The sequence below is a fragment of the Schistocerca serialis genome, chromosome 1, assembly GCF_023864345.2.
Source record: "Schistocerca serialis cubense isolate TAMUIC-IGC-003099 chromosome 1, iqSchSeri2.2, whole genome shotgun sequence".
Taxonomy (NCBI): domain Eukaryota; kingdom Metazoa; phylum Arthropoda; class Insecta; order Orthoptera; family Acrididae; genus Schistocerca; species Schistocerca serialis.
The window spans coordinates 293002087-293017058 of NC_064638.1; the positions used below are offsets into that span (position 1 = coordinate 293002087).

Sequence of the window (14972 nt, forward strand, 5' to 3'; positions counted from 1 at the left end):
TAGTAAAGATGGTGCAACAACCTGTTCAGGAAAAACTGAACAGTTTTTAAATCTAGGAAATGGAAAGGAAATGTCTGAACAATATCTAAAAATCTGTACACGCAAAAAATAAAATTACAATGTATATTCTGTTAGTGGTTTGTCAAGAAGCATTTGCATAATTTTATGGCATTTCTTGCAAATGTGGTGACAATATTGTGAGTCACATGTACCAAAATAAAGCAGTGACTTCAAAGCCAGATGGTCAAGGATAACATAAATATCAACAAAATGAGGTATGCTTGACTAAAAGAGAATTTCACTACAGTAGGAAAGGTAAAGTTAAAAGAGCTGCAGATATGACACAGCTAATATACAGGTGGTACCTAGAAAAACACCACAGGTTCCCTGAATTGTAAGGTTTGTACTTTCAATGTTTCAACACAAAGTTTATGCTCCCATTTGGCAATCCTAAGCTGGATACCTGTCATAAGCGTGAGAGCATAGAAAAATAACTCGGCTCACTGCCCATCAGAGAGGATAGAAGCAAGGAGCTGAACAACCAAAAAGCAACACATCCAACTAATGCACAAATATTTCTTTAAGACAAACTTAAAGGAAAAGCAAGCACTTAACAGTGCAAGGATGGATGGCAATGTTGGAATGTTCAACATCCAAATAAGGTTTCTCTTTAACACGAATCAAACTTCAGGGAGCACACTCCCACTTACAATAGCAAAATGTATAGACACAACTTATGGAACAGTCCATGAGTGTACTGCTGGTTAATAGTGTCAGTTGGCACAATATTTTGGCAATCAGAAATTTTTCATCATTATCAGGTGTGTTGATGAAATGACCTACTGGGGGCACACGGCAAACTTTTATCACCTTCCCCTGTGGCTGCCCTTTACGTGATCTGTGTCCAAGGACGTGCACTGGTGGCCAAAGAGGTGATGGCATCACCATCTGTGACCAGCGAGACCCGGTGGGGTACTTTGGCTGTCGTAGCATAGATGTAGGCACTCTGTCCACCAACTCTTTGTGTTTGCTTAATTAGACCAAGCACTGGTTCCCAAGCCTTGTTGAGACTACAGCCACAGTCCCAGCTGATAAGACTGTCCCTGGAATGTATTTTGATAGCCTGTTTGACAATGTCGTCCCAGCGATATCTGGCAAGGCACCCTGGCTGTGGAAGCATAGATGTATGCACTCTGTCCACCAGCTTCTTGTGTCTGCAGTGCCTTCTTAATTAGACCAAACACTGGTTCTCAAGCCTTGAGACCAGAGCCATAGTCTCAGATGAAGAGACTATGCCTGGAGTGCATTTCGATGGCATCTCTGACAATGTTGTCCCAGCATTTCAATGTCTGGGATAGTGTCACTACTCTTTAGAGGAGCCACCAAACTATGTGGCCAGAACAATCATAAACTGGGACTATGGCATAGCCTCAGCAAGGGTTGGAAACTGTCAGTCGGTCTAATTAAGAAGACACTGCATTCCGCCAGTGTCATTGCCACAGACAGTGACATAACTGCCTCTTCGGCCACCAATATGACCCTAAGTTGAGGACCGAATATGGAGTGATCCACACGGGGAAGGGCTATACGTTGGCTGTGCATCCCCAAGAGGTCAATTTGCAAGGGCACCTGACAATGGTCACATGGCTGATCACTGAAATGTGGGTCTATGGTGATGTGGGTCTGTTCAATACTGTGAACCAGCAGTACACATGTGGGCTGTTGAATCAACCAATACATTGGGAGAATATGAAGAATCATATAATGTAATTAGTCAACAAATATGTCACTCAAAATGATAAATAATAATTATAAGAGATACTTGGAAATGATTGAAAGCTAATTTTGTTTGTACAGTCAAAATAAATGCAGTATTTCACTTGAAAATTTTGTTATATACAATATTATGATTGTCAACCCATGATTTTTTGTGAAATTTATTTCTTAAAAGTAGACAGCACATTTGTTTTGCAGCAAGAAACAGGTAGGTTCCACAATAAGATGTGTGGTACAAGATTTGGAAGATATATTTTTGAGTGAAAATACTGTTCTAGTACATAAGAACCATTAAGCAACTTCATTAGAAAAAAATTCTCACACAACTTAGAATTCTAATTTTTTAAGAGTTGTTTTTTGGGTTACTGAAGACTTGGAAAACAGAAGCTGCCTAATGTTTTCTGCAGAGACTTGAGTTATTACTTCACATGTGCCTTGCATACACAAAACAATGAACAATATTTAATACACACTATCAGCCTTCGGTCTAAAAATGTTACCAATTTACTGAGCAATATGACTGACGTGCTGTGAAGATGAGATCTTCTCCTCTACACATTTATTATTGTCTTTTTGTTGTTACTAACCTTTTTTAACGCAGGTTTTTGGCAATGCTTGTAGCACTGAAACGAAACAACAGCTATATCCTGCAGCAAAATATATCCCTGTGACAAGAGCTAATAGTCTTCCGCAGAAGCATGTATCCGCATAGTAAACAGCAAGACACTATCATCTACTGCTGGAAGGGGAGATGTGTTCATACACTCATGAAGTGGGAAGAAAAAGAAAAGATAAACTGCTATATGTTTAGCAACCAGAAAAAGTCACTATTGAGAGGGAGAAACAATCACAATGAAATGGGGAAAGAGCCTGGAGCAACTCTGAGACCTGGGAGATGGGCAAATAAAGCACAAGACACAAAAGTGCAGTGTGCCAACGTGGAAGTACTGTATTATTACTACTAGAACACAACCACAGACCTTAATCTGAGGAAGAAATTTCTAAGAATGTACATCTGGAGCACAGCATTGTATGGCAGTGGATTATGGACTACAGGAAAACCAGAAAAGACAAGATTCAAAGCAGGTAAGATGTGTAACAGATGGATGCTGAACATTGAGTAACATAACAAATGGGAAGATCCTCTGCAGAAATGGCAAGGGAAGAAGTTGTAGAAAATACTGAGAAAGAATGGTATGACAGGATGTATGTGAAGACATGGAATAACTTCCATGTTACCCTAGGGCACAAACTGTATGGGACGACAAGGATTGACATACATCCAACAAATGGAAGGAGTGATACCCTCAGATAAGCTGGAACCATAGTAATGAGGACAGGTTATTAAGTTTAATTCAGAATTTGAAAGCAAGATTAAAACAGAGAATTTTACTGATCAAATTAAGTGATTTACCAAAGAAAGGCAAATGATAAAATTAACAGTTTACACTGGCTTCAGTGTCAATCACTATGCATCCTTGGAAGCAAACATTTAAAATAAATTTGCCTCAACAGCCATGATACACAGAAAATAGTGGCAGATAATAGTAACTATATATTTAGCTTATAACACTACAAACCTATCACTAACAAATAGTAAACCTGAAAGTCTTGACAGAATAATGATAAGGACAGTTTTTCTCCAACGAAGTGGGCACATGTTTTGTAGGATATGTAAAAGAGATTAATAATTACAAAAACACAATTACATGTTAAAGCATTAGTTAATAAATCAGTAGAGATTAAGAACTTACTTTATAAAATAGTCAATGTTCACATAATTTGACTGCTTGTCAGGAGAGTGTGGTGCTGGTGTGGTGGCTTTCAACAGTTCTAACTGCGATTGTGAGAGAGGACTGTTAGAAGGAAGTGTCATCATTGCTCCTTCAGTATCAGTGTCTGTCATTCCGGAACTGGTACCACTTGTCATAGTACTGACACCATCACCTTCAACAAAATATTATAATAAAAACATGAAATATGCACTCTTTAATCTCTACTCTTCAATCTACCTTGACATTAAAGTCTTAGCATGTTCTACAAAAATAGACAAGTCTCTTATAGACAGCTGTACGATGGCATAAATAAGCATTATATGGACAATGTTTAAATATCCCTTAATCCTTTTTCAGATAGCTGATATTATTCTATGAAGTATTGCCACAACTTTTCCAAATGATGGCACTATTCTTACCTCCTGTTTTAGAGCATATTTACAGGGGCATCCCACTATTTTTTTTATTGTTCCTTGGTCTCTCAAAGGAATAATGAGACTACAGTTCTTTGATGTGATATAGCATCTAAAGAATCCCTTAGAACATACTTTGATATGTTTGAACACTGCTCTGAAATGTCTCCATGGTTTCACTTTTGGTCAACTTTTTCTCTCAGGTTCCATTGTCCATCTGAGCCTAAGGCACTTAGACATGAAACAATCCTCTACAAACAAAATTCATAGAGTGACAAAACAGCAACATCCACAAAAATGAGGGAGCTGTAGTGTATGTAAATAAGTAACACAGTAAACAAAAGGTTGCGAACTACTGTGAGGAACACGTGTACAGTAGTACAGTATATAAAGCTTGCACTTATCACAAAAGCCTTTTAATTTAGATTCAAAAATTTTGAATTTATCACTCACACTTTTCAGTTCTGATGGAAACTTACTAAAAGTGCACCTTTTGTACAATGGTTCAGGACTGTTTAAATATAAATTGCTGTGCCATCCAGTGTTCACCGAGAGACGGTTGCTGCTCCCTGAACTGATTATTACTAAACAGCAAAAATCTCTTGATGGAACTCAGGCATAATGCAAGGAGAAGAGCTAGAATTCTGAGACTCTTGAACAGTAGTTGGTAACACATTTGAAAAGAAAAAGTGAAGATAACAACATTAATTTTCTGATAAAGATTATAAATGTGAAATTTTCTTTCCTCTACCTTCATCCTAAGAAGGACATGGTTCAGGTATACCAGTCCAGGGGGGAGGTTACTGGGTGACGAATGGGGTGCTCCTTTGTGGCTAATTCTAGGTGTTGGTGGGAGGATTGGGATTGTGTAGGGATATGGCACAGGAAATCTGTTTGCAGACTAGGTCTGGGGAATAGTGACTGCCTGTGAAAGCCTTTGTGAGCCCTCCAGCAAACTGACCAAGGAAGTTCTTTGCAGACAAAGGTTCCACCGCTGACGTTATGAATGACAGTGACTACCTGGCAGAGGCCTTGCCAACTGTTTGACTCCTCCATCTATAAACTCTTCGAGAGTGATCCCATCCCAGAGGCCCAGTGTAACCTACAATCCCTGCTTAAAGACTTAGGCCGCCCTCAGAATCTCTCCCCTAAATTGGTTTTCCTCCTTGCCCTATGGCATCCTGCATACCCATCTTTTACATGCTCCCCAAAACACACAAAGGAAACAATCTTGAACGCACCATTGTAGCTGGTTATTGTGCTGCCACTGAAATGATTTTGACTCTCACTGACCAACATCTCCAACCCACTGCCCAAAACCTAGCCTCCCAAGTAAAACATACTGACCACTTTCTTCAGTGACTGTACACCACCCACACTCCTTTACCTGCTGGATCCCTACTTGTCACTATTGACGCCACTTGCCTATACACCAACATCCTTCATGCCCATGGCGCTACTGCTATTGAAAACGACCTCTCCCAATATCCTTTAGACTTCAAACGCACTACTTCACTCCTCATACACCTTAGTAACTTATCATAAGATACAACTACTGGAGGGAAAGGTATACAAATATACAGCACAGCAATGGGCATCTGCATGCCAACTTGTTTATGGGCCATCTACAGGCAATCTTCCTAGCTTCTCAAAACCTCAGCCTCTGGTCTGGTTCGGGTACACTGATGATGTCTTTATGATCTGGACTCAGGGCCAACACAACCTATCATCATTCCTTTGCAACCTCGACACCTTCTCACTCAGCCGCATCACCAACGTGCCACTTTTCTGGACGTTGACCACACCCTCTCTAATGCCTCCATCCACACGTCACTGTCCATATTAAACCCACCAACCACCACCAGTAACTGCATTTCGACAGCTGCCTTCCCTTCCAAACCAAAAAATCCCTCCCAATATAGTCTGGCCTCCTGGCGACGCCGTATCTGCAGTAACAAGAGCACTCTTGCACAGCGTGCTGAAAGTTTCACAAAATGCCTTCACAGACAAGCTCTATCCTCCAGATCAGGTCCACAAACACATATCTCATGTCATATCCCCACACATCCCCTATGCACCTCCAAATCCCAACCATTGACATAGGAGATATCCTTGTGGTAGACCCACTCAGGTGCAAGACTTGCCCAATCCATGCACCCAGCAGCTCCTATTCCAGTCCTGTCAGAGACTTATCCTGCCCCATCAGAGGCCAGACAACCTGTGACAGCAGCGAAGTCATATATCTGTTCTGCTGCAATCACTGCACAGCTTTTTATACTGGTAGGGCAACCAACCAGTAGTCCACCAGGATGAATGGCCAGCGCCAAACTGTGATCAAGAGTGAAGTGGACCACCCTGCGACACAACATGCACCTGAACATAACTTGTTTAATTTCAATGGCTGCTACACAACCCCAGCCATCTGGATCCTCCCCTCCAACATCAGTTTTTCTGAACTGCACTGATGGAGGACATCCCTACAACACATTCTCCACTCCCGTAATTATTCCGGCCCCAACCTACCATAACATACTGCATCCTAACCCTTGACCCAACAGTTTCTGTCCCCTCTGTCCTATCACCTCCTCCCAACTCATGGTCCTTCACTCTTCCTGTGGGCTGCTCTGTACCAACGCATCTGCCATTCTTTCCCCCTTCTCTGCTCCTCTCCTCTTCCATTTCCCCTTCCCCCACAGCCTCTTGATGCTGCACCTGGCAGCCTTGTCCTGCAGCATCTAGTCCTTGCACACTCTGTTAGATGGCACTCTTCTCTCCCCCCACCTATACCCCACTATTCATTCCCCTTCCCTGCCCCACTCTGGACTGCTGCTTTCGTTCAAAACAACAGTTGTATTCTCGCCTTAGTGGCCAGAGATAGGGGTTGCATGTGCATCAAATGTACTTGCTCATGTGAATGTTTGTCTACTGAACAAGGCCTTGGATGAAAGCTCAATGTGCAACACTCTCTTTTTTGCACTTGTATGCAATTCAATGTGTCTCTATGGAGAGTAGCAATCTATCCTTTTCAAGATATTGTTAATATTTCAACCGTGACTTTCCACTGTTTGATCAAATATGTGATTGAGCAAAGTATCTACAGTACTTTTTCAGGTTGTTAGTGTTTGATTGTTTTTCCACATAACGAAGGAAAGAAAGGAAGGAAGGACGGACGGACAGAAGGAAGTTCACAATTGAATGTCTCTCTGATGTCAGTTCTGATCAGAGAGATTTGATTAGGCATAAGTGGGGAAAGAAATCGGCCTTGGCTCTGTTTAAGGAACTAACCAAGCACTCTGTAGAAGTTGATTAGGGCAACCACAAAATGCTAATCAAGATGGCCATATGGTGATTTGATCCCCTTCTTTCACAATATAAGTTCAGCTTTTACACCACTGCACTACATTCCTTGATGTCGCATCAAAACAAGTTGCGTTTTGACACAAACTGCAATTATAGAAAAGTCTTGATTGCACAATTCTTTATTAAAGGTTACAAGTTTCAAAAGATAGTTGTCAGACATAAGCTATGGGACAGTGTACGGATATTATTAAAAGTAAGTAACACATACCAGTATAGTTCATGATCATGAGAAACTCTGTATGCACAATTACTTCATTACTTACATGTACATCTAGTGTTAAGCTCAACAAACTGAGCACATGGCCTGTATATAGAAATACAACTGTCATTTTATAAAGACTGCTAATGGTAGTGCAGTTGTTGGTTCAATGAATACAAATGTCAAACTGGATGTAGTGTATTAAAATGCCAAAGAAGTAAATTACAAAGCCAGGTGGAGTAAACATTAACTAAAGACAATTCACATCATAGAGTAAATATACTAAGATGCTTTCACTGGAAAACGACATTAGGACTTTTAAGAAACAAGAAACTTATGCTATTGTTAGGTAAAAGTTTAATGACAATAAAACATGCACCAATATATAATGATGATGTATATAAAAGGTTAAAAGACGAACTGTATGTCAAAATACGACAGTAACACAGTGGAAAAAACTATTTCAGTGTATGAGATTAATACACATAGGATGTTATAATGTGCTGCTGCACCAATAAATAAAATAATACATGAAATAAAGTAATACAGCAGTACTAAAACAGAAGTAAACTAACACATGAAGTAAAGTAACACAGTAGTATTAAAATATAAGTAAAATAATACATGAAGTAACTGCACCAATGAGTAAAATAATACTTGAAGTTACAAAATGAATGAGATAAAATGTGATGTGATATAATGCATCAACAATGGAAAGAAATGTAAAATACAAATATAAAATGCCATGAATGATATGGACACTTGATTATATGTATGCCTGGGCAATGGTAAGTAAATGTAAAATGTTACAATTTTTTTTGTAAACATGAACAGGTTAGTATGGGCAGTGGTAGCAACCTATTTTGCAACGATTTATAACCTGATGGTTAGTATAAATCGTAGTAACAACCATCCTGGTGCTCCCCCACCCCACCCCCACACAGGGGATCAAAATTATACAGATTGTTTGTGCTATTCACATTTTAACCAATTTACTGCACTACACAAACAGTTTGTACAAATTTGATCTTTCTTGGTTGTTTCTATTGACTATACCAATCTTTGAGCCATAAATTGTTACAAAATAGATTTCCAACTCTCCCTATACTAACCTATTCACACTGTTCAAAGTTTTACATTATTTTCAATTGTTCAGGCATACATAGAATCAATTGCACATTCATAACCTTTTCTATGCCCCTTCTATTGTTGATAAATTTAGACTAATGTGTGTTTTCTCGCTAATACATTTTATCACACACTTTTTGTAATGCCATGTATTATTCTACTTATTGGTGCAGCAACTTCATGTGTTATTTTAGTACTACTATGTTACTTTATTCCACATATTATTTTAATGATTGGTGCAGAAACACGTTATGACATCTTATGTAAATTGAAAATTGATTATTTTAGGACCACCTCAGAGACATTCACTGGAGAGATGTTTACAGTGCTCATGGCATGAATGAAAAATATAACACTTTTGCTAATAAAGTGCTTACCTTATTTGAATACTGTTTGCCCCCAAAACTAACCAAGGTTAGAGCAAAGTGCACAAAGAAGCCTTGGATTACTTAAGGAATAGAGGTATCATGTAAAAAAAAAAAAAAAGAAAACTGTCTCCGTCAATCCGAAACAGATCTAATGTTGATGCTACAGCACATTACAAGAAATACTGCAAAATATTAAAGACTGTAATACAGACATAAAGCAAATATATTACAAGGAAAAGATAGTCAAATCAGATAACAAAATAAAGACAATATGGGATATAGTGAAGGAGGAGATCGGTAGAACCAGACATGAAGAGGGGCGAATAGCATTAAGAGTAAACGATACATTGGTGACAGATGTGTATAGTGTTGCAGAATTTTTTAATAAACATTTTCTAACTGTTACTGAAACGATGAGGTTGTCAGGTTCTGTAGATGCTGCCCTTAGATACGTCAGACCAGAGATTTCAAGTAACTTCCATAATATGAATTTGATCCTCACTACCACAGCAGAAGTAAAGTCCATGATAAAATCTTTAAAATCCAAAACATCTAGCGTGTACGATGAAATATCAACGAAGTTAAAGAACATGATTCTGAGTTAATTACTCTATAAAGCTATCTGTGTAACCAGTTGTGTATCAGTAAGGTTGACCGAAGTGTCCGATCCCACCTGTCAGCTTTGACCCATGACATAAAGCTGTTGTGGTGTGTGAGGTCATGATGGCGCGGAATTTAGTTTGTGATAGTGGCATGTTTGAGGTGTCATTTTGATGCGATCGGTGGTGCTCTCTGGTGGTGTGTTGGGTGATGTTTTTGGTTTAGTTTGCGAGTGTGGCGTCGTGTGTGAATTTTGGTAAATTGCTTTTTTTTATGTCTTTGGTAGGTATGGATATGACTGACAGGGTCAACAGTTTTTGGTTGTCAGCTATGATGGGGGGCAGTGTATGGTCTCTTATAAAATTTCTTCAAATATTCGGATTATTGGAAGAAGTCGTGAAGTGTTCAGTATGTCGTGAAGAAATGAGGCTTACTTAAAGTTCCGATGTCTCGGACCAGGGACGGCTGTATGTGGAGATGTCATAAGGATAACAGGTCAAGGGAGGTGTTCGATCCCAATGTGTGGCTGTGAATGTTGGTATTGGTATCGGGAGATGTTTTTGAGCTATATAGGTCAAGGGAAGTGTTAGGTCCTAATTTATGGGATCGGGAGCTGCTGTTGAGCTATATAGGTCAAGAGAAGTGTTCGATCCCAATTTATGAGATCGGGAGATGCTGTTGAGCTATATAGGTCAAGGGAAGTGTCCGATTCCAGATGATTTTGTGTTTAGTGGTATTTGCGGAGTTTTGTGATGTACGTTTTTTTCGTCATTTTGCGTGGTTTTGTATGGAGGTGGGTGTCTAAATTTGTTTATATTTAGTTTGTCCCCCACCAACAATTCCCTATTACCCGCGCTTGTCCCTTTAGTGTCAATTTTAGTTTGTCCCCCACCAACAACCCCCTATTACCCGCGCTTGTCCCTTTAGTGTCATTAGGCTTTTTGTGGAATGTGTGTGTGTGTGTTTGTTTTTCAATGTATTTTCATCCTCTTAATGTGTACGTAATGACTTTATATGCACCATATTGGAATCGTGGTTTATGGTCGTTTCCGCCATATTTGGAGACGTCGTGGGTCAAAGCAGACGGGTGGGATCGGACGCTTCTGTATTTCCTATCAGTGGAATATTTCCTGAATGGTTGAAATATGCTGTTTAAGAAGGGAGATTAAGAAATAGCATCAAAATTCCGTCCAATTTCACTTTTGCCAACATTCTCAAAAATTTTAGAAAAGGTAATGTACAATCAATCGGCTTTAGAACCATCTTATCACAAATAACATACTGTCAAAGTCACAGTTCGGATTTCTAAAGGGTTCTGATATTGAGAAGGCTATCTACAGTTACAGTGAAAATGTACTTAATTCATTAAACAAAAAATTGCAGGTAACCAGGAAATGCTGCAAAATGGTTCAAATCTTATATCTCCGACAGGAAACAAAGGGTGCTATTAGGAAAGAGACATGTATTACACTATCAGGCATCATCCAACTGGGAACCAATTACATATGGGGTCCCACAAGGTTCACCTTAGGTCCCTTACTTTTTCTTGTGTATGTCAATGACTTTTCATGAGTAACATTACCATATGCTAAGTTTGCTTTGTTTGCCAATGATACAAACATTGCAATAAATAGCAAATCAACTGTAGTCTTAGAAAGATTGGCTAATAAAGTATTTGTGGACATTAATCACGGGTTTAGCTCATTCTTTGTCATTAAACTTTGAAAAAACACACTACATGCAGTTCAGAACTTGTAAGGGGTGTCCCACGAATATATGCCTAACATACAAGCAGATACAAGAAGTGGACAGAGTTAAATTCTTGGGCTTACAGCTCGATTATAAATTCAACTGGGAGGAGCACACCACAGAACTGCTGAAGTGTCTGAACAAATTTCTATTTGAAATGCGAATTGGGATTTTTTTTTTTGAGGGCGGGGGGGGGGGGGGGGGGGGGGGGGGGGGGGTAATTCAGCAAGCGAAGCTAAAGTTTTCTGGACACAAAAATGTGCAAGAAAGAGTTATATGGGGTGTGAACTCAAGAACATCCGGCAGAGGCCTGTTTAGGGAACTAGGGATACTCTGCTTCTCAATATTTTTATTCCTTAATGAAATTTGTCTTTAAAAAGATATCACTTTTTCAAACCGACAGCCCAGTTCACGGAATCAATACTAGAAATAAGAATAATCTTCACAAGGATTTAAAGTCACTTACTCTTGTACAAAAAGATTTGCATTATTCAGGAACACACGTTTTCAATAACTTGCCGGCAGCTATAAAAAGCTTAACAACCAATGAAATTCGGTTTAAGAGAAGCCTAAAGGATTGACTGGTGGCCAACTCCAACTCGATTGACCAATTTCTCAGTAGAACCAACTGATTAATGTGTGTGTGTACAGTACATTCTAACTTCTGCACCATTTCAGTGCAGTAATGTGTTCATTATAAATAAGTATTGTAGCAGTTCTATTATATGTTTACGGCCTTATAAATTAAAAACCATTTTTTTAAAATATTAAATTCAGTGCATTAATGCGATTTTAGTAAATGAGTGTTGTAAAATGATCCTTTCATAAAGTGTTCATTTATATATGAAATGACGATCATTCCAGTTGGGACATGTGGAAGGTACATTAGCTTATTTGTTTTAGTTGTAAATATATGTCATGTATTATTGCATTTCTGAGATGTTCTACAACCTGGAAGACCTTCTCACTATGGATCAATTGGAATGAAAGTAAGTCTAATCTAATCTAATCTACTCTCATGCAGTTAAATAGCTTTTATCAACTGTTTTACTGTCACATTTTGATGTACATTTTATTGTCTTTCAACTTTTTATCCGTGTCATCATTATACCTCAGTGTACATTTTATTGTCATTTAACTTTTATCTAACAATCTAAATTTCTTTCTTGGAAGTCCTTACATCATTTTCCAGAGACAGCATCTTAGTATATTTACTTATTGATGTGAATTATCTTTGGTTAATGTTAACACCATCTGTCTGGTGTTGTTTACTTCTTTGACAGTACAATGCACTGTAACCACTTTGACACTTGTATTCACTGAACTGACAACTATACTACCATAGGCAGTCTTATGAAATGACAACTGTATTTCTATATATAGTCCATGTGCTCGATTTGTTGAGTCTTAAACTAGATGTATGTGTAAGTAATGAAATATGGTGGTTGCCTACCTCTACTATGAAAGACTTCCTGTATCAAGTAAAAGAAATGTGCTTTGCCAGCACTGTGAGGTGTGTGCTCTCTCTCTCTCTCTCTCTCTCTCTCTCTCACTGCAGCAAAGACATTTTCTTGGTTTCAGACAGTGTAACTGTGCTCCAGCTGGTCAGATGAAACAAGTTTTGGCTAACAGAAAACAAAAAGATCCTGCACCACCATGAAAACAAAATGGAGCATGATCTCATGTCAATCTCCTTCGCAGTTTTATGCTAGTGATAATTGTTAATGTGGTTCTGCTAGATTTCTGCATATATCAATGACTTTATAAGCAAAACTCAAAACTACTGTTAAATATGCACACCCACATAAGCACAACATGCATTATCTGCAATGTCATACTTTCTCTGTAAAACTTTCTTCCACAGCGTTATTCAATTTTCGTTAGTTTTGAAGCTTAATAAATATTTCACAATCCAAAAAATTAATATTTTTCTGAACGTCCATCAGTTAAGCAAATAATGTAATACACACTCATTATGTTAGAAAATGCATATTTACCCCTGAAAAATGAGACTAAATAACTATTTTGCACTGTTGCTAATAGCTAGTTGAGAGAAAATTTAATTTTTGTTCTTGAATAAAAAAATAACTTGTATAAAATGAGGCTATTGGAAATGAAGCACAAGACTGAATTAGACAACGACATGGCAGGAATGTAGGCACGTCTTTTTCACAGGAACTGTTCACGAATTTGCTGTAAGTGATTTAGGACCATTAAAAAAACTGGATGACTGGACTGAGATTTCAAACAGGTTTGTCCCAAATACAAGGCCAGTATCTTAACTGTTTTGTCATATTACTCAGCCTTAACACTGTATACTGTAAAGTAGAAGTGGTGGATTGTGCAAGAATGAATCTTTCAAACTGACAAAAATTTTGTGATATACCTCTACTAGAATAATACCTCTGGGACAAACAACATAATATAATTTTAGTTCTTTTTACTAATTCAACACAAACTTTTACAAAATGTAGGGGAATTTGCACAAAGCAGGTATTTTTTGTAGCTGTTCCCAGAAAATGTTTCAACTTTCACTGTAATTCCAAGCATTGTACTGTTCACACAAACTATTCTTTTCTTTCTTTCTTTCCTTGTAACTGGGCACTCGGAGACAATTTTCTGATTCATAACATACAGAAAGACAAATCTTTAGCACTATGCTCTGCTCCGATTATCCAAGTCATTTTCCACGATGCTTGTTGGTTCTGGCTGTTTAAATTTTCTCCATTTGTCACAAATGAAAATATCTGTGTTACTGAAGGAAAGAGATAAAGAATCACTCAGTCACTTTTTAATTCTCTTTACTGTTGACATAGCTTAGTAAGAATTCCAAACAGAGTAATAGTATTCAGACATGGGACAGACAGGATTTTACCTGCAAACTACTACAAATGCATGGGTCAGAATAATGTGACAGACGGTTGAGAATAGAAGGGTGCAATTTTGTTGGTTCATCACTGCTGAGTGCTTAATCTAGCTGTGAGAGCTCCAGTTGTATGGTTCTGTACTGAATATACAAACACACTATCTGTTAACATACAGTATTGAGTCTGTTTTACGTAGGCAATAGAAATGAATCATAAGAATTATACAATTCAACTTTCAAATTAAAACTACAATAATTGCATACAAATTAAAAAGGCAACATAGTAGAAGTAATTAGTAACTTATGATCAGTGACAGAAGTAGAATGATGTTTCTATTCGTGTCCATTTTGGGAGGTGCCTCGGAGCTTAATCAGCAGTGACAGGCCTTGCCTCCTGTCCCCTAAGCAAACATCCTTAGTTGTTTTCCATAATGTCTGATATGGTAACTATCAAAATTGAGGGACATACTGATAAAATTGAGAAATCTGCTTCAATTCTAAGTGATTTTTTATTAACAAGGCTAGTTTCGGAGGCTATTGTTCCATCACTTAATGCCACACATATGGTCTGTCACATCATGGGTGTGGGACAGGCACCAGAGAAGTGCCTATCTTGCCAGTACAAATTTCAGCATTTTCAAAATTGTGTTATTAAATCAGGGTTTTTTTTCCATACTGAATCCACTTACTTGGCACATACTTCTTCAAAGTTTGATTTACAATTGATTTTAACTTCGC

General features: G+C 38.2%; 1 protein-coding gene across 1 annotated transcript in view; it reads right to left on the reverse strand.

The window, feature by feature from the left end:
• The window catches only part of LOC126468943 (active breakpoint cluster region-related protein), a 115209-nt gene that overhangs the window by 84212 nt on the left and 16025 nt on the right, over positions 1-14972 (reverse strand). Inside the window, exon 2 of the mRNA XM_050096592.1 lies at positions 3531-3723. Within this exon, the coding sequence (XP_049952549.1) occupies positions 3531-3723 (193 nt within the window). The remainder of the gene's footprint in view (positions 1-3530; positions 3724-14972) is intronic.